Source organism: Buteo buteo, chromosome 13 (assembly GCF_964188355.1).
Source record: "Buteo buteo chromosome 13, bButBut1.hap1.1, whole genome shotgun sequence".
Classification (NCBI taxonomy): domain Eukaryota; kingdom Metazoa; phylum Chordata; class Aves; order Accipitriformes; family Accipitridae; genus Buteo; species Buteo buteo.
In genome coordinates, this window is record NC_134183.1 from 28664037 (window position 1) to 28687649 (window position 23613).

General features: G+C 41.1%; 2 protein-coding genes across 7 annotated transcripts in view; one reads left to right on the forward strand and one right to left on the reverse strand.

Moving 5' to 3' along the window:
• Positions 1–4411, forward strand: part of SCG3 (secretogranin III) — a 31740-nt gene extending 27329 nt beyond the window's left edge. For all 6 annotated transcript variants that reach the window (XM_075045258.1, XM_075045263.1, XM_075045259.1 and 3 more), the window contains one exon: positions 3864–4411. In XM_075045258.1, coding sequence (XP_074901359.1) covers positions 3864–3982 — 119 coding nt within the window. In that variant the 3' untranslated portion in view covers positions 3983–4411. The remainder of the gene's footprint in view (positions 1–3863) is intronic.
• A 4923-nt stretch (positions 4412–9334) lies between these two features.
• Positions 9335–23003, reverse strand: LYSMD2 (LysM domain containing 2). The gene is made up of 3 exons (XM_075045266.1): positions 22637–23003; positions 17014–17351; positions 9335–10132 (listed from the first exon to the last, which is right to left on the reverse strand). Exons 1-3 carry the CDS (start codon positions 22832–22834, stop codon positions 10081–10083), a joined length of 588 nt encoding a protein of 195 aa, XP_074901367.1. The 5' UTR covers positions 22835–23003; the 3' UTR covers positions 9335–10080.
• Between the last annotated feature and the right edge of the window lie 610 nt (positions 23004–23613).

The following is a 23613-nucleotide window of genomic DNA, read 5'->3' on the forward strand; positions in this document are numbered from 1 at the left end:
TTTTAATTTTGATTTTATACGTGAGGTAAATGTGTTTTAAATGTCTGGATGTGTCTAGAAAAGCTCAGTGCATCTGGCTAGCACTGCGCATGCCAGCACAAACAGCAATGAGTTTTGTTTCATAACCATAAATAGTTTAGGTACAAACTTATGTCACTAGCAGTGTAATATGTTGGATTATAGCCCAAATCAACTCTAATGACTTGTAGCTCTCACACGCAAAGCTGTGTAGAAAGGGAACAGTGACTGAAGCAGCTGCACAGGGTAGGTCACCAGCTGCCCCACCATTTGACTCTTCCTTGGAGGCAGGGCTGTATGAGAGCTGGAGGGAGGGAGCTAACAGCAGCAGGATTTCTAGCTTATTTTTCACAGATCTTTATTTATCCATATCATTTTTGCCCTTGAGATCTTACATAAAACCAGCCTCCTATCCCTTCTCTCTGTCATTGCTGGGTCTTCTGCCATCACCCACTCTGTAAGTGAAGGTTCCTAGCCAAGAGATCTATCCCTGGGGTATGACTGGCGCCTGGTGAGAAGGATCCTTCTTGTACCAGCCAAGCAGAGGGGAGATCTGAGATGAGATTAGCCTTGGGTAATCTAGCCACCCTCTCTGTGAGCTGAAGTGCATATGAATTACATTTCAGAGATGAGTGCATGCCTACAGCCCAACACATCCCTTTTCCTATACAGAAACTCCATAATAGGAAGGGCTTTTAAAAAAAATTTTCCATCTCTAAAATCACTTCCACACAATGGCAGTGATGGCAATTAGCAGCAGGCATACATATTTGCTCAAGAGTTTTCCTGCCAATTCTAATAAATGTTTCTGTTTGTCAGTGTACTCGTTATAGTAATTAGATCTCAGTCATGTGCAATTATTTCTCTGTATCACACGTACTGACTGGGCAGCCCCTCACTCCTTTTCATAGTAACCTTTCCCCTGCACTGCTGCGGTCTGAAAACGGCTGTGACTGCAGATCGATAGCATTTTATCTGCCGTGAATGCATCAAGTTGTACACTTTCTGCGTAGGTGGATTTTCATTTGCCCTAAAACATCTTTATTATCCTCTGACAATGGAAATGGGCCTTGAAGCGAGTGTAAGTTACAACAAAATTAAATAGTGTTCTTACTCTTCTGATACATTATCTTTATTGTGCCTTTCCATACTTTTTATTTTTGTAAAATGCTAATTCAGTTCTCCTGCGATGATGTTAAAGGAAGCCCAGTCGGGGCAAGCTTATCTAACCATGAATGCATTGTGCTGCGTTTCTTCAGTACAAGATCAGGTGGTACTGATGTGCTCATCAATCATTTCTCCACTTCCAGGTAGCACCTGGGAGCTAGCGCAAAAGTGATTCACAAAGTAATTTGTGTATTAAAATGGCCAGTCTTTTCCACCCCTACTCATGGATTGTTTTACTCACTGAATATACTTGAAGAGGTTTAGGTTTTCTTCAGGCAAATATTTGTAGATGCTTAACTTTGTATGAATTTCAATAGAAGTTATTATTCATTCAATAGCTAATGATCCTGGAAATGTTCCCAGTTTAAAAATATCAGTTGCCTCTTAAGGAGGCGAGTAAACTTGAGTGGGCTGGACGATTTAAAGAGAAACGTGTCAAAAGCCCAGATTTTGGCCTGACTGGCTTTTCTGTCCAAAGTTTTTTTTGCATATATACAATCTATAGGCTCTGTGGGCCTGTCCTTAGTATCTCCCAGACCTGGCTTGATATTTGAAACCAATGCTCTTTAAGACCAGCTCCGCGCCTGTGTAAATTAACATCGCTCCCACTGGTAATTGGCTGCTGGGTATTCTATTGTATTTAGTCTCCAAAGAACATAGCTGTGACTCATTTAACTAATACATGCAAATAGCATGTTCTGATTTTTCACAAAATACCTAGGTAGCTTATAGTTTCATAACACTAACAGTAGCCATTTAGGAATGAAAGTAAATTCTATAATGAATTGCAGTGGCAAATGGCTTGATTTGAATATGCAGATGAGACCTCACTCCATTTACTGTAGCAGTTTCATAGCTCAATGTAATGCTGCAGCTGTTGTGGTGAATATAAACCAAAGCTGATTTTTATAATTACTTGTCCAAATTAATAGCTTGTAAATAAGTATTAGAAATTAACAGTTATCAATTTCTATTTAAAAAATCAAATTAAATTGCCATGAGATATACAAATTAGCCAGAATTGGATAATATCTAAATGGTTGTAATCTCATACAGAATGTTTAGTAATTAAACCTTCACATCTCCACGTAATGATCTTAGAGTTGTAAGCACTATTCTAGAAGAAAAATAAGCTCAGGAATTTTAATGTGAATAATGTGGATGCTATATTAATTTAGTATTTGTTCTTCCATTCGTTTCCATTCCATGGTATATTTCACTGGAGACTCTCATTCTGTCAAGATGAATGAAATCTCACAACCTTATTATTAAATTGCTAGGTACTATTTGTGCCTATTACTCAGATAGGGTGGAAAGGCAAACAGGTTACATTGTCTTAAGTAATGCCAGTAACGGACCAGATGTGAAATCTTGGCCTCAGTACAGCAAATGGCAAAATTCCTATTAACTCAGATATGGAGAGGACACCTCTGCAGGATTGTGGAGTTCTGAATATCAATTTTCTGTATTACTCACTTGAAATTGCCTTATACTGTTATAAAAATGATCGCAAGCATTAATTTGCTTCTTAATGTCTTTCTATTTCTATCCAATTTTGGTCACTCAACCATAATAAGACAGAAAGTCATTATTGTCTGTTTTGTTAAGAATGTAATTTGAAAGAAGGTCCTTCCACTTACTGCTGTATGATGATATACATTGGACTACATTACAAAATCAGTATTAATGTATTCTGAAGGTTCTGTCTGTGGAATAAGTAATTTATACTGAAAAATTCAGGATGTATGTTTTTGTGAAAGATACTAATTCATTTAACTTAGTATGAACCCTTAAGACATTGATGTTTTCCAGACTACTGACATGTCATCTAACAAGTTAAGCTTTACATTCTATGCAGTAAATTATGTAACTGAAACTTGTATTGTGTTTATGTGTGAATATACTGGATCTGTTGCCAGAGTTCTGACGACACAATAGGTTACCTTTTTATGTTACTTGAAAGATTGCTGTGCAGTAGAATTCTTTTCATGGAAAATAGTGATGTTTTCCAGCATAGGAGAAGTCTGTTTGATGCATATGGTGTGAATCATGCTGCATAGATGCCACCATGTATCAGAAAATGAGAAAGGGTCTTTCAGCACTGTATTGCAGATTGACATACAAAGATTGTCAAAGACTCCTTTGACACTAACACTGTCACTGCAGTATTTTTCATGTCAGGATATTATGTTCTGTATCAAGGTAAATAATTGTTTAATTATTTTGATTTATTTCCAGGAAGTTGCTTTCTTGAATTTTCACTACAGGTGTTTGTAGTAAGTGGAAATTTTACTGGGATTTCAATAGGAAAGAGTGAATTTAATACTTTCTTTTGAAACCATTACAGTTGTGAAAATAATAGGGTTTTAACAACAGCTTTTGCCATGCAGACTAGAACATCAAATCTCTGGACCAGAAAATATTCTTACTTAAGCATTTGTTAGCAGTCCATCAAGAGCAAGAGATGATTATTCCTCTTGAATACTAAAAGCACCATGATACATGAAAAGACTTTGTGCAGGTGTTGGTTTTTTTAAATTGTTTTCACAAGCTGCACTTGTAGTGAATTCGTGTTGGATAAACTGCATTTGTTGGATAAACTTTGCAATGACATTGTTTCTTAGGTGAAGCAGTATAATGGCAATGACTCATTGTGCAAATTAATTCTTATTTTTCAGACTATGATCTTTCAAAGCTGAGAGATTTCATTGATCAGCAAGCTGATGCTTATGTGGACAAGGGCATCCTGGACAAGGAAGAGGCTGACGTAATTAAACGCATATATGGCAGCCTGTAAAAAGCTAGTGGCTGCCAAAAATGTAGAAAACTAGTATAGCTTCCCCCACTCCCGGCTCAGTGACTTATGATCTGTTAATTTGAGGATATCATTAGAAATGCTCTGTTTACATTGTACTGACAACTTTCTAGACAGAAATGAAGAGCTCTAGTGCTCCGTACACTGACTGCATACTGTATTTTCCTACACTCACAAATCAATCCTAAACGCCAAATTCTGACACTGAATTTGTATTTGATAGGATAAATATTTATGTAATGTTCTCTTTGATTTATTATTTGTGTTTGGTACTTTTGTAGATAAACCAATCATTTCTGATGGAAAGTTCTTTTAATGCTATATCTTTTTGCTCTCACTCCACTAGCTTTCTATAGATGCAACTATGTAAAGGGCATTATTAGAAAATAGTTCACAGTTCTCTAAATAAAATATTTGAAAATAAGTTACCTATTAAAGTTTTCATTAATCTTAATATGATTTTATATCCAGAAATCTTGTTTTAAAATCCTAATACCTTTTTTTTCTTGACCCTTTTTTATTTCTTCATGTAGTATTCTATAACTGGGACTATAGTGTCCTTAGCTAACTGATAAAGCTTTGACACTGCAACTGCCTTTTGTATTACAGAGCTGTATTCTCCTCCTTGTTGCTTCATTCAGCATGTATAAACATTCTCTTCGGTGCACTACTTGATGATTGTGCATGCATAAGTAGTTGAATTCCTGATGTGAGTAGCCTGATAACAAGTGTAAATAGCCATTACTTTCTTTAAAGAAAAAAAAAAAAGGAAAGCAGTTCAAGTCATTTTGCATGGGAAGGGGAGTTTGCAGCTAGAGATATTTTTGGGAACATGGCTCCTGCTTTTCAGAAAGACTTAAAGAACCTATCATATCTCAGCATCTCTGAATATCAAGGCTGTGGTGTGTTTACTGACTTCTGATCTGTGTTGAGCAGTATTATTTTGGAAAACTGTTTTCTAGGCATATATACGCTCTCATTCACCAAGAATTTGGTACCTCCTAAAGAATGAAAAAGGAAAACAAAAATGTCACCCTCATTCTTCTTCCTCAACTCAGAGTTTTTGAAGAATGGTTTATGAGATCTTTTATATTTAAGTGAATGGATAATTTTATGTATGAAGAACTCATGAAGCAAGATCAAAGCTAAAGTTTTTAGAAAACTAAATTTTAAACTGAGTCCCAGAAGACGTAAGTCCTTAGACTTATCCCTTGCAGCAGTCATTTGTCTAAATGAACTCCAGGAAAGCCCTATTCTCTTTATTTACAAGTTCTTCATTGATAATTGAGGTTATCTCTGCTCTGATTTTTTTAAAAAACTCATGATACTTCTGAGATTGATACAGTCAAAAAATGTTAGCTGATGCAGATTGATACAGTCAAAAAATGTTAGCTGATGCAGAGGTCAGAATCTGCCTGCCAATGAAGGGAGATGCTGACTGACAGCACTGCCTGCACGGCACAAAATTCTGTAAATGTTAAATGGGCAGATCGTTTCCTTCCTCATTTTCTCAGCACAGTTGGAGAGAGGAGATTTAAGCAATGTTTCTTAGCCAACTGAAGTAAGCTGTGGAATCCCTGCAAAACATAAATTACCAACTGAACATTAGCAACAGAACATTATTAGTAACAAATATTAAATGAATGTGATAGCAATGAAGTGTAACAGCATATCAATTTGAAAACTGATGGTACATAAGCCAATGAATGCTTTCTAGCATACAAAAAGTATGTCACTGCCTGCTTATACACTTCCTGATACGGATCATTGAATTGCAGTATCAGTCACTAATGGTGGTATTTTTTTTAAGATAAAAATTGTATCCAGAAGTGTAGTCAATGTAACCTTCCTGGTTGAAAAATAGTCCCTTAGAAACACTGCAGAAAATAATAAGGGAAAAAGAATTCCTGTTATTTTGAATCAGTGTATTTGTTCTCATCTAAACCCTCTATTATTATTATCATCATCATCATCATCATCATCATCATCATCATCTAATGTTCCCAAAGAACAGAATTTATTCTTGTCCCTATAGATCTCAGTTTTTTTCTGCAACAGCTTGTGACTTACTTTCTTATGTGACTATCACACTGGAAAAGTAGACTTTTGGATTTATGAAAGAAATCAGAAGAAAGATAACTAACCGTAGACCTTTACAGTTGGGGAAGTGGTAGTGATCTGCACTTAAAAAACAAAAAGGTCAAACTTTTCTTCCCCAATGGCTACTTTTAAAAAAAAAAAGCAAACTTTCTTCTCCTGTCAATATAATGAGTAGTATAATAATATTGTTATTTTCATTGGAAGTTAGGTTCTTACTTTCACCTTTCAGGAGTCTATGCAGGAGTCTGGTACTAATGGAAAGATGTCATCAGCTAGCGACCTGTGATTATGAACAGTTTGTGTCCACAAAAAGGCTAGTACAATATTTTTTAGCCTCTCAGTTTTGCAAATTTTCTAACTTCAACAAAGCATAGGTGACATAATTTAGAAAAAAAGTCCAAACAATGGGTATGACCTGATTCTAGTTCAGAGTATGCATGTTCTCGGACATGTTCTGTGCTTACTCTGCTGCTGTGCATCACTTGGGGTACATACATAGACCAATTAGACCAACCTGATGACTGGCTGAGAACAGAGCAAGCTCTCTGACGGATAGATAAGCAATCTCAGCTACGTTCTTCAAACGCAATTCACTTCCCATCCTGCCCAAGCCCATTAAACTTGTTATTTGAATGCTTCAAATACTGGTTTCATTGCTGGTACATCAAATGAACGTCTATTGGTAAATCACACCTTTCAGAACTAGACAGTAAAAACAGCCAGCCTGATGAATCACCATGCCTTTCTAAAAGGCTATGACTTACGCTAAATAAAATCAAACCAAGTGACGTGAGTTTAAGCCTGCACTACAGATCAGTCCTTATTTTGAAGGGAACACTTGGAGCACATTAGCACTGGACATCTGCTGCTTGAGTGTTTAGTACATAATTAGTAAATCATATTCTATCAGTGCTTTCCTTTTTCCTGCGAGAAAGGTATTTTCAACACCTGCACATCTCTGGTTCTAAATTGACAAAAATCAGTTTCTATGTTGTTTGTATCTCTGCTGGATCCTTCACTCCCTAAATTATCACTGAAAATGTAACAAGTACAACATATATGGTATCACCTTTTGAGCTTTTCTATTAGACTACTGTTTCTGATACTGTACTTTATTAAACACTTTACTACAAGCTACAGTAGTACAAGGCTGCTTTTGTGCATTGAAGAGAATGCATCCTTTCTATCCACTGCCCAGTTTTTGAGGATGTCCTGCACCACAGAGCAATAGGAGTTCATCGCGACGTCTGCGGGATGCCCCGCTCTGAGAATGTTAGATGCAACTGCAGCACTTGATGGCTGAGTTAACTGGACTTACAGGGGTTTAGTAGCCTCCAGCCACATTACAAATGAGTCCCAAATGAAAACTTTTTATCAGATGTGTCCCACATTTAATTTAAAAAGATCCTAGTCCAAGCCTGCCCAGGTTTTGACTTTTCAAGCTTTGACTGAAGAAATATGTAAAAACAAATCTACAAACGTGCAGGTTTCCCACCACAGAATAGGTGCAACGCAGGTAATTTTATCTGCGCTGTGTGCTTCACTTCTGCCTGAAATTGCCCCAGCCAGCCCCGGGGGCTGCACGTTTTGGTAAATACAAGCGCTAAAGAAGGTGGAGTGGAAGGAAAAGCTAAGGGCCTTTCTGGCCTGGTGCGGAGCAGCGTGCCTTTGGGGAGCTGTGAAGAGCGTCTCCGTGGCCCGCGAGGAGCGGAGACCTGCTCTGGAGCCGCGGCCAGCAAGGTCGGGCCTCTTGCAGGCAGCCTTGGTTGCGGTTAATGGCGGCACTGAAATCCTCCCCGGGGGAAGATGCTCGTGTGGAACAGATGGGTTAGGTGTCTCTGCTGGGCTATGCTAATGGTTTTGCAATGGATGGTGTGTTGAGCGCTGGCGTGGTGGGGTCTCCAGAGATGCTGTGGGTCAATCAGGGTCCTGCTGGCGTGAGCCGTGGGACTGAAATCTGCATCTGCAGGGAAGAGTGTGCAGCCGTGGGGCTCTGCCCAACCACGTCTCCAGGCTGGCACAGCTGCTTCTTCCCTCGTGCTTCTGTACGGCCTTCTCAGTCAGGAAAAGTAGATGTAAATGGTGTCACTGATCTTCCGTGGCTTGTCCTGAAGGTCCTCCCGCCCACGAGCACAGCAGCGCTCTTGGGAAGGGCGGAGTGAAATGTGGCTCTGTCAGGAGCTTGGTCAGCAGTGTGCGACTGCCAAGAGGCGTGCTTGCTGTGCAAGGAAAGCTGCGCTTCTGACCTGCTCAGCAAAGCACCCTGATCCTGCATGTGCTGGATAGGTGAGGGTATTACAACAGCAGCTCTTGGGCTGAAAAGGATTAAATTTTTCTGTAGGATTATAAAATACACCTGGGCTTGAAGCTAGGGTCTCCTTTGGAAAAGTAGTTTATTCTGGCTCCAGTAATGTCCTACTGAAATTAACTGACAACAAGAGAAATTATTATCCTATAAGGAATAGATACAAATCCCAATTCAAGAAAGATGCAAGATCTAAAACTAATTCACCACTCTCTTCGAGAAAAATCAATGCTTTCTTTTATGCACTCTAAGCTTTCTCTGCTCTTGTTAATTTGTGTGCCACTGCAGACCTCCTCTTTAGGACGAGAGCTAGAGATGATTTGAATGAGCCTGCCATGTCTGAGTTCCTGCAAGCTCTAGGGAAACGCCAATTCCTGTCTAGCTTTGAATTTTTACTTCTTGTTTTAGTAAATTAATGTAACTTTCTATATTGCTCCCATCATAACATACTGCAGAAAGTTTTTCCTTTGAGGGAGCAATAAACTGTATAAATGAGCTGATATATAGGAAACACGTGTCACAGTGGGCATCCGGCAATTCTTTACTGACAAAAGTTTTGTGAAGCTTATTGAATACTTGAGGAAAAATTGTAGGATGCTTAACAAGAACTTGCTAATACATTAACTTCAGGGCAAAGAGTGAATGCAGTCTGCACTCTGCCTTCCTGAGCTTCAGGTAGGGTCCACTTGCAGACGTGAATACTGGCATCTCTTCTCAGAACAGCGAAGGCTTACCAGTGTGGCTCTTATTAATCTTAATACAGTTTTCTTGACTGCACAACTAGAGCAAATAGTTCTTACAGGTCTCATTTAGGAGGGTGAGCTATACGGTAAAGGTAAAGGACATTATTTGCCCTGAAATTAGTACCTAATAGCTCACATAACTAGACAAACCATTCTTCACAAAAACCAGACTAGAACCAAGCTGACTTCATTATGAACAGACACATTGGTATTTTTGTATTTATTAAATTAAAACCACACAAAATATATAACTGTACACAAGAACACACATCTGATATTCCAATGTCGTATCTCACAAAGAAAAATCTCTTGCTGTAACTCTTCCCTTTTATTAGCAGAAATCCAATTTGCAAACAGTTGTTTAACTGTAAAGGCTTTAACTCATCAAAACAAGTCGAATTCCCCTTTCTGGGAAATATCATAATCACACATAGACACACACAGAGTTCAGAGGCAAGTTCTGCAGCTCTGAAGTAGACAAAATTTCCACAGCAAACTTGCCTGTGCTTGCAGAATAAGTAAATTCCTATTGTTTTCATAGTTTGTCATTTACAAGCAAACTTATTTAATATTTTTAAATACTTAAAACAAATTTCACTTTAACAAGTATTTACAAAATCTTTACTAAAGATCAACATCCTGCATAAAGGTGACCTCAAGGATATATTGTTGCTACCATGCTACAGTTTGCACAGAAGGGGTATAAAGGCCATTGCTAGTTTTGGAAGGCTTAAACCCTTTGTTGATATAGCATAAGGACATTAACCTATGGAAGGCAGAAGAGGTCATAATTTCAGTGCAATTACCCATTCGTGACTTGTTTTAAGTACATCAAGATGATGAGTCCAAAAGACTTGGGTTTTGAATTATTGACCGTTTAGTTCTTTAAGAACTGATTTCATGGAAAGTTTTCAGGCCATCACATCTGTCTTCTACTGGTGATACGAAGAAGTTGCATAGGGACCTTCCTCATTCTCCTCCTCTCTAAAAAAGAAAATTATCATAATCATCAGATCAGGAACATACCATGTCTCAACAGTAACTGTAATGCAAATGCAGATAACAATTTTCCTAATGGATCAAAACAGACAAGACTGGCATTGCCTAACAGGAATACTACTTGCAGCATACTACTGTTCATTACACATCTCTGGAGTTGTCGTTGTTTCAAGAACAGAATGCTGAAAACAAGTAAAGCCATGTAAGTTCAACATCAGAATGCATTTAGAGTTTAATGAACTCTTCTTGACACTACAGTGCCAGATCAATAAGAAGTACTGCAAAGGATAAACAAGTGGAGGGCATGCTGGAGTTCCAGTACTGTTGCTGTCAATTTTATTTTTTTTTTAAAAAGCAACCTTAGTTGTAGGTTTGTTTCAGCCTTTTGAATGGCAGGGGGTGCAGACAGACCAACTGAGGCAAGAACAGGAGCAGTCCATCATAGTTGTAGCTGCACCTGTCTTGATCCTGCAAGGATATTCCTTGAGTGGGCTCCTTGATATATACTTCCCGTGCCGCAATCAATATTGAGACTGATCACTTGGATTTTCTTACAAGAAAATAGTTGCCCACAAGTGCTATTGTTAATGCAATGACTGGATAAACCAAAGTAGTGTTGCTATTAAAAAATCCTCAGAAAAAATCAGTCCGCCTACTGTTTACTTGACAACATTGCCTTTAAAAAAAAAAAGTGGTTATGTAAACCTATTGCAGTGCAGCATCCAGTACTAATTCAAGCACGCTAAGTTCTCCAAAGAGAATTGTTTTCTACTACTGTGGCTTCAAAATGATGTTCCTGAGAGCCTATTCTTAAAGCTGCTGCCAATTTTACTGTTTTGGTGAGAGCAGAAACACTTAAGAGTTGCTACACTGTGAGCTGCAAAGGATTTCCAGTTAGTTTTAATACTGCATGTGCCTCCACACAAAGGTACAGTTATTCAAATAGTCTAATAATGGTCTAAGTTAAAAATCGTGTATTTCAATAGTATTCCAAACCCCAATCATGCAGGCTTTTCTCTACTTGCTTCTAAACATGATTATTTATCTACAATTTAAATTTCACATAACCCCCCAAAATAGAATCAGAGGAAAGAACCCTACAAACTAACCAAGCAGCTCAGTAACTTGCACTCACTTTCCCAGCCCTCCTCTGTTCTTGCATAATCCAGCAAAATTATCTTCTTAAACCAAAGACACAATATTGGGGTTTGCCTTGAAACAATCTTGTAAAAAAAAAAAAAAGAAACCTCAAAAAAACAGGTTTTGGATGAAACTGGTAGTTATTGCAGGGATGTGTGGTTACAGTAGAACAGAAAACCAATTTTAGCTTTTCTTACAAATACTACATCTATTTACATTAGTGATGCTACAGACCCAGTACCAAGCATGATTCTTAAGATACAGATGATCTGTGTGTATTTTAAGTAGTATCTTTCCTTATATCATCAATTCTGCATTGCAAAACTGCCATGGAATACTATAATTTGCAGAGGCTGTTCATAACACATGGCATGACAGTAAAGTACAGAAGCAAACAACTCATGTTTAGTTGAATAAGCACTAAAGCACTTTTGATCTATAAATTGTCTCAAGACAATACATTGTGAAACTTTTTTTCAGAATTGAAACCTATCAACACACCAAGCTTGTAAGATCGAACTGCAGGACTGTAAAATTCAACCATAACTACTTGGCTGAAGCCAAGTTTTTCAAAAAGTATATTCTGAAGCTCTGATATATGCCCTTCTGGGTCAAGAGGTTTCTAGCCACATATGCCCAGAACATAGTTGCAAATAGTGATCTCCTGCCAGTTTGTGAGGATGAAGGAGAAATTCTGTATTTTCGGAGTTTAGACTGTCAAGTAGGGGAGAAGCTTACTTTCAGTGCCGTACACTGAATATTACTTCGTATTTCTTAGCTTTGTTTTGTTTCCCCTTTCAGGAGAATAAAATGTGGCAGAGTTACAGCAAAAAGACCTTCCCTCTAATCAGAGGCTGTCAGAATCGGCCTTTCAGTCCTTCTTGAAAGCCTTAATACAGGAATAACACCCATCACGACATGGCAACAGCCAAACGCTGGACTCAAATTAGCTGCAGTTGATTATGGTGGATAGTAGGGGTGTATATGGAGAACAGAAGAGTTGAAATAGGGATGTCATATTAGCAGGTCTTCAAACATCAAAGTAACAAAATGGCTAGTCTAAGCTGTTCGTCTCCACTTATTTCCCTTGTGAAATATGCACTTGGACTATGGGCTTTTACTTGGCAATTGTCAGTAGAGGGCAGAAGACTGGCACTTGAGTCACAGCCAGCTTTGAGGGGTTTCTGTATGTGGCAGGGATGTAAGAACCATGTAGTAGGTCATTATGCTTGAACCTAAGCAAAGCAGTGACTGGCTGTAATGTGCAAAATAAATTTCTGACCAAGGCTCAGGCATGCAGTAGTTGGCAGTAAGGGTTGGCAAGAACAGCTTCTAACCTTCTGTCCCGGGCTGCAGTACTAGGCTATGGGATGAGGTCTACAACATATTATTCCAAACCAAGGTAATGGCCAGGAAATATTACTAACATAGATCTTCAGAACTGTACATAGCATGTACGAGTCTGTTCTGATGGCTTAAAAAGGAGCCAAGCTCTACATGAAATGAAACTACATAGTAGTAGCTCTGGCCCATGGCCCACAAGCAACAACATGGCAGTGTGTGTATGTTTAATGACCAAACAATTTTCTTCACTTTTAAGATGCTTAAAATAGCAAAGTGGTAAGTCACTGCAACATTCTCCTTCAGGCAAAGGGAAAAGAACAGCACAGCATTACAGTGCTTCTAAGTGTTGTCTCCTCCTGTTTGCTGTTGCCACTTTGCCCAGCAGGTTACAGGAGCTGAAAGACATCTACTGCAAGCTGTTGTATGCATCAGGCCACAATAAAAAAATGCTAATAACCACTTCTGTAAGACCAAGTGCACCTGAGTGTGAACAGGTGAACTTGAATCCAATGCTTGGATGCTTCCAGAATCCACAATTAAACAAGGCAGCAATTTGAGTTCCTGAGTTAATAGCTTTTGGGAGTCTGAAAACAAGATTCTTCACAGGCAGCCTCCTTTGTTGAGGTATGTTTTCTTAGCTGATAGCCAATAATGGTGAACAATTATTGGGCAAACTAACTCAATTGAAGCATCTGAAGCTGATAAGAACACCTTACTCTTTCCTAGGTTCAGGTCAAGGCAAGTGAGCAGATGACAATATATGGTTCTGTTCCAGCGCTGCACACCAGATAATTATATGGCTCGTATAAGCAGTAGTGATTAGAGTGGCTCTATTTGGTTATAAGGTTTTCAAAATGAGTCACTAAAACACAAATGCAAAGGATGTGACCTGTCCCACAAGCACAGTATACAGCTCTAGTGTTCTAGCCTACCATAGTACCACCCTAAAATATTAAGGACTCTATAAAGACCTTGCATTAGACCTCTGGTGGTGTTCAACTATCCAATACAAAAAGCATCACTGAATTTCAGTTTTGGCATCCTGGAACATGCATAACAATGCTTTGGGCAAGATGAAGCACTACTGCATTTTCTCAAACTATTACAAGTTGCTTTTCTTCCATGTGTGGATAAAACTCATAATGGGTATTCTTTCCTAATCTGCAAATATGTGAGTTAGTGACATATGCTACAAACTACTATATCAATACTTTCACATTTCTTTTGGCTTATAAAAATATAGCTCAAAACAAAACCAGGTCTTACTCCCTTAAGCTGCTCACCTAAAGCTGCATCTTGAGTAAATATGCCTGATTGGGGGATTCATTAACCAATGATTTCTTGCTCAGTGAAACTCTCTAGTAAAAGTAGTATTACATACAGATCTAGCCATATGCTTACATAAACTCTAACAGTGAAAAGCAGCTGGCACAAACTGAGTGGATCACATTCCATAATCTTTAATGCTCATCTACTTGCATGGCTATTAAAGTTTAATATCTAGTCTAAATCTGCACCTATGACCTCCTCAATTTTTCTACCTAACAGCAAGAGGCTTTTGCTGGGAAGAAAGTGACTTTAGAGATTAATATACTTTATTCCTTTCAGAGCACTTAAAGAGGTGACTTCAAGAGTTATGATTAAACAATGTAATTCACCTTAAGCTGTCTTTGTAGCACCAGGCAGTTTCTGACCACAAAACTGCCCATAGAATTTGATCAGAATCAGTGCATGTATGTGCATGCACTCTTGGCAATTTTAAGGGAGACCAAACTAAAGAGCAATTTAGGAGATGTGATTCTCTCCATCTGTCAAATCAGGCTCACGGGTATGACGAGAAGTTATGACTCTTCCAAGTTCCAGAATTGATAATCTGCTTCTGCTTGTGGTTTTCTTAGAGCCAACATCCCTTTTGGTGGTAGTAGACGTAACTTTAGGTGTTCCTTTCTTACCCTCAAACAGGCACTTAAGTACACTGCAGTGTTGGTGTACGTCCCATTCTAAACAGGGCTCGACAAGGCAATCTGAATACAGAAGGCCAGAGTAGCTGGAAACAGCACTCTTAATTTCATAAATGGCTTTCGCTCTAAGAATTGGAAGTTTGTGTATTCATGAGGCTGGTTTATTATCATGATGGCTGTCCAATTTTCAATGCCTCCTGCTCCAAGCAAGGGACAAAAAGGTATACACAGGAGGGATAACAGGTGCCTCCTGGGGAGCTTCTGGAGCAGAGTAAGGAATGTTGCCACCTTCCAGCGTGGGCCCAGGAAACAGTAGCTGAAAAGTATCTCCAGGGCTTTTGGCAATAGTCTCCCTCTACTCCTGCTCTCTGCATGGAGTAAAGATTCACTTTGGTCCTTTGGCACTCCTGTCAGACTGTAAAGGCGTGAACGCAGTTGGAGAAGATAAAGCAAGGATGGGGGGTTGTGAGCCATGACTGAAAGCTGGGGCAGGATGGGACGGCAATGTTATGAAGACTTTATCAGACATACAGGAAGCTTTGTTCTTCAGAAGCTTTGGATGACATCCTGCTCAGCAGATAGCCTGCAGCTCTGTACTTCATGCTTCCTGTAGCATCACGACCAATAAAAATCTGTGCTCTATGCATAATTAACAAAATTACCTGCTAAATCTGAATAGGAAGTGGGAAAGTAACTCATCCTCCCGCATCCACTATTCCTTGGGAGGAAATTTGGTACCAGGCCCTCATTTCACAGGTTGTAACTTAGCAATGTAGGAAATGGATATTAGTGGTAGCAGTGTACTATTTGTGCAGTGTCACTGTACTGGCTCTGTTCATGGCACAGCAAGGTCTAAGTGAATTTCATTCTGTAAATTAACATGCTATTTTGTTGAAAGGATGTTAAAATAATTGTCTTCCTCTGGCAGGGACTGTGGTTTCCTGTCACCCAGCTTAACTGCTGGGTCAACACCTACTCTAAGCTGTGTTAGATACATAGATCTAATGATCTGTGAGTCAGCAGCGGCACATTTTGATAGATGCTCTACATTGTTTCAAATATAACAATGCAAGTGAATGAGTTCAAATAGAGACAGATCTGAGTTCCAGCAGCTGTTTTTCCTCTTTCATGTAATCAATTCAAAAGAAAATAATTGACAAGTGTGTTAACAAGATGTGAAAGCATTCCAGCCTTCCCTGAGACTGTAACTCTAAACCTGTGTCCTTCTGGCAACGGAGAGCTCCATGTGGAGTGCAACAGGTAATGAATGACCTTAAGCTGTCTTACAGGGTCTATCTCCAAATGAGGCTTGTCCAACTGCTAAATGCAAGATACTGCTCCCCCTCAAATTTTTGTCTATTGAATAAAGTTTTTAAGTTGCTGAAATAATCCCTTAACTTCTTAAAGAAATGATGGGACTCTATGCTCAATAGATTTGGCCCTGAAAGGTTAGTTTCTTCTTAACATGAAAAGTATGTTGCTTGCATTCAAAATCAGAGTACGTTAAGTGAGCCAGGATGATGGAAGAAGTTTTGCATTAAACAAATTTGCAAAAGCAAAGTATATATCTGCAGGCATAACCTCTCTCCAGCCCTCTGGTGAGAGAAGCAATACCAGTCCCCTGCAGTCATACCTTTTATTGTCATGAGAAAGGCCACCTCAGATCACCCACTGAGGCAATTTCTGCAGAGAATAAACAGGCCAGACAACCAGCCCGAGAGAGGGAGCTTGTCCCAAGGGCATGGGAAAACAAACACTACTGAAGTCCATTTTCACTCTAAGTCTTTCTGTACTCTCCATGGGATGCCTACATATGTGAGGGGATAATCACTGTGGCAGAGAGGTCAAAAGGTACTGCTATTTCTATGAGCAAACTGTGTGAGAGCTCCTGGCTGTAGAAGAAATACTGAAGAAAAGACAGAGGTCTATATAGGTGGATCCACAAAGGGAGGGACTGCATAGGGAAAGGAGATAGGATAGCTTAACTGAAACTGCAACATAGAGAATATTTACCCAATTATGAGGCAATCTGGAACAGAAGAAAAATGTAATTGTGCCTTGCTGTACACAGTCAGCTTCCACATAGGCCTTGGCTTAGTACTCTACTGAAAATTATGGGTTTGCTTAAATAATTGCCCACTGACACAGCAAGACATCTTGGAGAATACTGGCCTTCTAGCTTTCATGGAGTATTATTGCTATTCTATAATCAATGTATTGTGAGGCAGCCTTATAACTGTCATATCAAGGCATCTGCTAATAGTATGCTCTGAATGTATCTGATGCATGATAATAGCAGACTTGCTGTTGACAAATTAAAACTACAGATGCTGTCTGAGATACCCCACAAAGAGGATTCATCTTAGAGTAGAAAGCCTTCAGGACGAGATTAAGATGCTTAATACTAAATGCGGCATTTACCTGACATTGTCATCTTTTAGTTTTCTGGCTGCTTGTTTGGATAACTTAATCTGCAAGTCCAACCTCTGTAGGAAATCTTTGGCAGATAGTTCTTCTGGTGCAGCGGGCTGATTGTCAGGCTCTTGAGGACTGGGAGAAGAACTACTTTCTTCCTGAACTGTCACTAGTCCTTCATCACAAGAAGGGGAGCTGTCAACAGTTTCATTCTCAGGAGACTCCAGTGAATTAAGTCCATTGAACAGTAATGGTTTCTCTGATATAACAGGAATATTCAGGGTTTTCCTCAGAAATATACAGTCATTAGTGAACAGTTTATTTGCCCTCTTTATTTGTTCCATCTGAAAAAGATAGGAAAAATGTAAGTTATTAAGTTTTGGCAAAGTATAAAGTACTAACTTTCTGCAATAGTACAGTAACCTTTAGTTACATTAAATCTATGCTTTCTCTGTAGCAGCAATGACTTCAGGAAAGGGTTTTGTTGGGGCTTTTTTTGCAAAGTGTATGTTCTGTCTTAGCCTTGTTAACTCAACACCCTAGCTTTTTCCTTTTATGTAGACTTGACTCCAAAATATTGGACTTTAGAAAGTCTTGCACTACCTAAAGATGCCTTTTTTTTTTTTTAAACAGTCTTCCAATCTCTACACAGGCTCACATGAATAACTTGCCAAAGAATAAAAATTCTGTTGCAGAAATGCTGTTGAAGGCTCAGAACTGCTAGCAGCTGCTGTAGGTGAACTCTCTGGTAAAAAGCATGCATAATACAAACAAGGGGTGACAAAGTTACCTTGAGCATTCTAGGACACGCTCATTATGAACAGCAAGTACCACAAGTCTTGGAAGAGCACTATATGCCTCACCCATAGCATTTTCCCCCCTAGCTGATGTAACAAATTCAGACTTCAGATGAAGTCCTGATTTTCATTGAGAAGTCAGGCAGTGAAAAGAATGGGGGACTCTTAAACACTTTGTAATGCAGCTGCATAGACTAGTGGCTGCATTTGTCCAGTAAACTGAATCTACAGCATGATCAACAGCAACCTCATGTATGTAATAATGCATGGTAACAGTCACCACATAACTGTTGAATACTTTTAATGCAGCTTTCACCCAAAGTACTTCTTACAACCTACTTCTCAGTACAGACAATCTTATGACAGAAGCAAGAAGACAACCCCATCTTTCTCAACTTACTAACGCATAAAGCCCTACTTGTTCTGTACTTAACCTGAGGAGCTATTCTAAATTCCATTGCTTTACAGGTGAAGAAAAGCTCCCAGTAAATGTGTGTACTATCTCCATGCTAAGAATGTTAAGTTCTTACTCATCAGAATTTCCCTTCCAAGTCAATAACAGATAAACTAGCTTCCTATTTCTCAATTGCAAGCTTTAAAAACAGCACGGAAATCAGTATCCGTGATTATGTGACTTTAAGCTTTAGCTATAACCTGAACTCATGATTTCATTAGGAAGAGTCTTAAGTGAAAGAAAAATGACCATACTGGTCCCCTGGTGACTGCAATAACCAGAAATTCCTAATCACTACAGTACTGCAATGATAAATGCACTCTAAATAAAATCTGCTTGAAAAGAAGCATAAAGAGAACTTAAAATACCTCTTGTCTGCATTAGAAGTGTTACTCGTTTTTATTAAACTAAATGGAGCTAAACTGAGTAAGCATAGACTGTAAGTCTTGTAATAATAGGAGTCTTACTGCTAGTATAATCGCCCAGAAAAAGCTGAGCACTCCAAGCACTAGCCACTCACTACTTCAAAGTCTGAAGTATCTTCAGCACTCAGATGATGAAAAAATTGCTCTACCACCTTATGCCTGTCAGTCTTAAACTCTTTAAACTTTGCTCTGACACTACTTGGAGTCCTTCCCAATTGCAAAGGAAAGACCATTGTTAACAAATAACTGCGTTAACATGCCTGTGCACTTCTTACACTGAACATACTAGCAGGGGAAGCTGACTAAAACCAAGGGAAAACAGCAGAGATATTAGTCTGTCTTCTCTGTGCAGGTGTGAGACTGTGTGGCCACTTGCAGAACTGGAATAAACTCCTGCATGCAATGTAGACCTGTACTGTTTGGTAAAAGTATCTGCTGCAGTGCCATTATAGACCTGGTGTCATGTATGGATGCATTTGCTTGGGTCCTGGAAGCCTGATGAAATCTTTCTCTGTAAAAATAAATAGGAGATTCTCTCTAGAAAGGCTAGGTGTCTGGAAGAGTGAGAGTAGTGAAAATGGTGCAGTAAAGCTCAGAAGTAAGTTATTTCTAGCCATTAAATACACAAAAGTGGTATTCTCCACTTAAAGACAACCCCAACCTGTTGCTGCAGATGGCTAAGATGATGGAATTATTAGATTTAATAATCACTTTCAAAAGCTGAATAACTAATATCCAGTGTCAGACAGTGAGCTACTACTTCAAGTAAGAGAAGCTCATTACTCTTCCAGTTCCTGAAGCCTGGAAACTACTTTTAGTTAGCCGTACACAGTACACAGTGTATCTTTAAGTTCTCTCCCAAGCTGAGTAACATCTGAAGGGCATACAGGAAGCTTCACCTGACTTAGTAATGAGACCTGTAATGGCCATGAGATGCTAGTTTAAATGTCAATTGTCAAAATGTCTAAAAGTTGTCTGTCTTGATGGCTACCAAAAAACATTTAAAATGCTAGCTGGAGCCTTTCTCTTAAAATACAATACAAAAGCTGACAACTGAGATCTCTGCAACAGGGGAGTCGGAAGGTGATGCTTCAATAGCTGATAAATAATGCACTGTACTGCTGTTCTCTATGCTACTTCACTGTAACTCTACCTCTGGTTATTTCTTCCTAAAATATCTTTTTAAATACCATCCCGTGGCATTTGGAAGACTGTGCACCTCTGCACGGAGTAACAATCAAATGGGAAATACTTGGTTCGAAAATTAACATCCCTCAGCCTTGAGCAGGTTAATTGATATGTGTAATATATACTGCTCCTTCTACAACTCAGTATGACTCCATACGCTCATAGGTGTACGGAGAGCAGGACTTAACACTAGTTTTCTTAGTGCTAGGAAAACTGGACTAATTTCTGTTAGCTACAGACCTATAATAGTGAAAGCATGTGCTTAAGCCTTTGCTTTTAATACTTTAACTGAAGCTGCACCAATGCATAAACTGGTGCTGAACTCATCCATCAAAACTGCTTCTACTGACAATGAAACAAATAGTCCTCTTCCTTCTCCCCTCAAAGGGACACCTCTGTGTGATGGAAAACAGCACTCCAACTAAACCATAAATATGATACTAAACATTAATTCCCAGTGTTAATTTACCCAACAGCATTCAAAGGAAGATCTAATGAACGCAAGCCATACAAGATTAATAGACAGTTCCTGGGGGAGAGGGGTGAAGGGCAGCGTATGAGGCCAAACAAAGCACACTGATCTCTCTCTCTTCCCCCCCAACATTTTTTTCCATCTTAAACTGCCTAGGCTATGTCATGCCAAGGCAGGCACTGGACAGGATGTCTCTTGCTGCAAAGTAACTCCCAGTGAGGAAAACCACAGGGGGAAACTTCTAAAAACAGTAATACTGGATGCAATGGCAGCCAAAGATAATTCTGACGTTCCCATTACAGCAACTCTCACTTCTAGCCAAGTATACAGGATGCAGGAAGCAAATGTAATGACTCTTCTGAGGAAGTCAGTCCTTGTCATTGTGTGAACACACAAGATTCTTCATTTTGCTAAAAGCGAACATGTTTGCATATGTTCCTACCCTAGGCTGGAACCTATTAAAGCAGAAACACCATGGCTGATTTCAGCTAACTTGGCATTGCTCTTTGAGACATTTCAAGTCAGTTTAACCTTTCTCAGCTGAAGTCTATAATGATGCAGGTCTGGTTTCTTAAGCAGAATACTAGCAACATTGAATCAAATAACAAATGAGATGTTTAAAAAAACCCAGCATTTATACTTTAAATGCATCATTAGCACAGCAAAAGCTTATTAAACTCATACGATGAACAAACTTTATGGTTCATAAGTTCAAACTATTTTTTCAGACTGTACAGCTTTGATGCACAACCTCACTTTAGCTGAAAGGGAGTGTAAAGTGTTTAGAAATGCCTCTTTTCTAGAAAACTACTATTTTGGTAATCTGTGTATATTTTTCACTTAGTGCAGTGAGCAAATACATTTCTGAATGAAGAGCAACATAGCTAGATCATTCAGGCCAGAGACTTTATCCATTATGGAAAGCACTTCCAAAAAAAAAAAAAAAATTCAAACAAATCCAATGAGCAGCTCAGGTCACTTTGCTTTGCCCCCACAGTGAGTAAAACTTTATTTTAATGTGGATTGATGTAAATCCAAAATGCCATTAATCCCATTGCCACAAAGATTTGGTCAAAAGTGGCTTGCTTAATCTTTCTTAAGGGAAGAGAAATAGACTTTTAACCCTTTTCACAACAGAGGCTGAATGCTGTTGAAGTTGCTGGAGGGCTTTAGCAGATCTTTCAGAACCAGAGAAGGAGAGGAAACCCATTCCATCCAAAACCTATTAATTTGGGACTGCATTGTACCTCTTCTGGAAGGAGCCCAACTCTGGAAGGTGCTCTTTGCAGCTGATGTGAAAGTGACATTGACTGTGTACTAATACCATGCTGTTAGCTATGCTCATCAGCTGCTTGGCCCCAAGCAATTTTGCATGCTGGGACTACTGAAGCTGCATATAGGTATGTCAGTTGGTAGCTCGCTGGGCCCCAAATAACCTGGAATGAAGGTAGGGCAGGTGAGCTCTGCTCTGTGGGGAACGGTAGCGTGTTAGGGCCTGCTGGTAGACCCTGTTGGACTCTGCATGTCTTAGGCTGCTGTAAGCCCTTCAACATTTTCCAGAGAAGTAAACTTTCTCCTCTACAGGAAGAGAGCAGAAAAGCAGCAACACTTTCAAATCTGTTGTAAATCGCCTCTAGGCTGGCAGGTAGGTGAGAATGGAAGAATTTTTAGCCCTGAAGCTACCGGAAGAAATGCTTTCTTCTTGTCACAGCCTATGCGTCCACCACAAAATAATGATTCCTTCCAAGATAAGTTTAATTACATTGGTTTTGTTTAATCCGAAATGAGCGTAGCGGTGAGTTGTCACGCGAGCACAGGTTTACTCGGTGGGAGTAAGTGCATCTCCCTTCCCCGAGGCCGCCGGCCAGCCCCACCGACCGGGCGCTCGCCACTCTCAAGCCTGTGCTGCAACAGGCCAGAGTGCGAGCTTCGGCCATTTACCCCCGGGCTGGGCGCTGACCCCCCCCGGGCAGGTCCTAAGATTCCGCTGCCGGCATTCCAAATACCAGCACTAAGCCCAGCGCCGTCTCCGCGGCAGGAACGGAGTCTCCTGCCCGCGACGGGTAGGAACTGCTCTACGGGCCAACCTCCCGCCGTCACCTCCCGGCTCTCGTCCGCTCCCAGCGCCTCTTCCCCTTTCGCTGCGTTACTCTCCGGACCGGGGAACCGCACGCCGCTGTTGCGGGAGCCAACCGCCGCTACCGGCCCTGCCGCCCCCGCGGCCCAGTCCCCCCGCGGCTCGTCCCGCCGCCCTCCGGCTTCCCCCGGGCCGCCCCGGCGGCGCTCGCCTTACCGTGACGCCGTACTTGAGGGCGATGCCCTGCAGCGTGTCCCCGGCGCTGAGCCGGTGCTCCACGTAGCGCTCGGCCAGCGGCGCCGCCACGCTCGCCGTGCTGCCGTACGAGCGGGCCTTGGTGCGGGCCAGCCGCTGCGACAGCTCGGCCTCCGACTCCGGCCCGCCCGGCGGCTCCTCCCGCAGCGACTCGGCCATGCTCCCGCCGCGCCTCAGCGACCGCGGCTCGGCGCCGGCTCCGCCGTCGCCCCCCCGGGCATGGCGCGCCGCCCCCGCCCCCTCAGGCACCGCCCGCCCGCCGGCGGCGGCGACAACGGCGGCGGCGGCGGGTCGGGCCGGGCTGGGCTGGGCTGGCGGCGGGGCCGCCGCGCCTGCGCCGGCAGCGGGAGAGGCCGCAGGCGCGGGGGCAGCGCGCAGGCCCACTGGCGGCCCGAGGCCGCGGCTGCGCAGTGGCGGGCCGGAAGCGGCGCCCGCAGGCCCGGGCGGCAGTTTGGCGCCTTCCGCTCGTATGGCGGCTGGCGAGGAGTCCGCGTTTTCCTGGGAAACAAATTGCCGAGCGGAGGGGTGCTCTTGTTCCACGCGCCTCGCTCTGTGGCGTGGCGTGGCCTCCCCGCGGGCCGTGGGCCTCTGCCCCGTTCTTCTGCAGACGCCAGCCCTGCCTGGGTGGTGCAGCTGGGCCCCGAGGCCCTGCCTGCAGGGCTGGGAGTGCAGAGCAGCGGGAGACCTGCTGAACACGGTGGTACCGAAAAGCCGGTCGAAGAAACTCTCCGAGGCTCGTTTTGGAGTTTTAGAAAGCAGGCACTCTTTACTGCAGCGCTGGACGCACGGGGGATAGTTCCACCTAGCGCGCATACCGCAGCTTTAGCACGGACAGGTTATAGTGAATAACTAATTGCATATTAATCAGATTAGTATACATAGACATAAAAATGGTTATAACTGATTATCATAGTACTGCCTACATGCGATCATGCGCA

Coding starts and splice junctions, on each gene's coding strand:
- LYSMD2 (XM_075045266.1), bottom strand. CDS start 22,834: ATGGCCGAGTCGCTGCGGGAGGAGCCGCCGGGCGGGCCGGAGTCGGAG. Junction 17,352..22,636: donor CCCTCAAGTACGGCGTCACG/GTAAGGCGAGCG, acceptor TATCTTTTTCAG/ATGGAACAAATAAAGAGGGC. Junction 10,133..17,013: donor CTAAAAGATGACAATGTCAG/GTAAATGCCGCA, acceptor TTTCTTTTTTAG/AGAGGAGGAGAATGAGGAAG.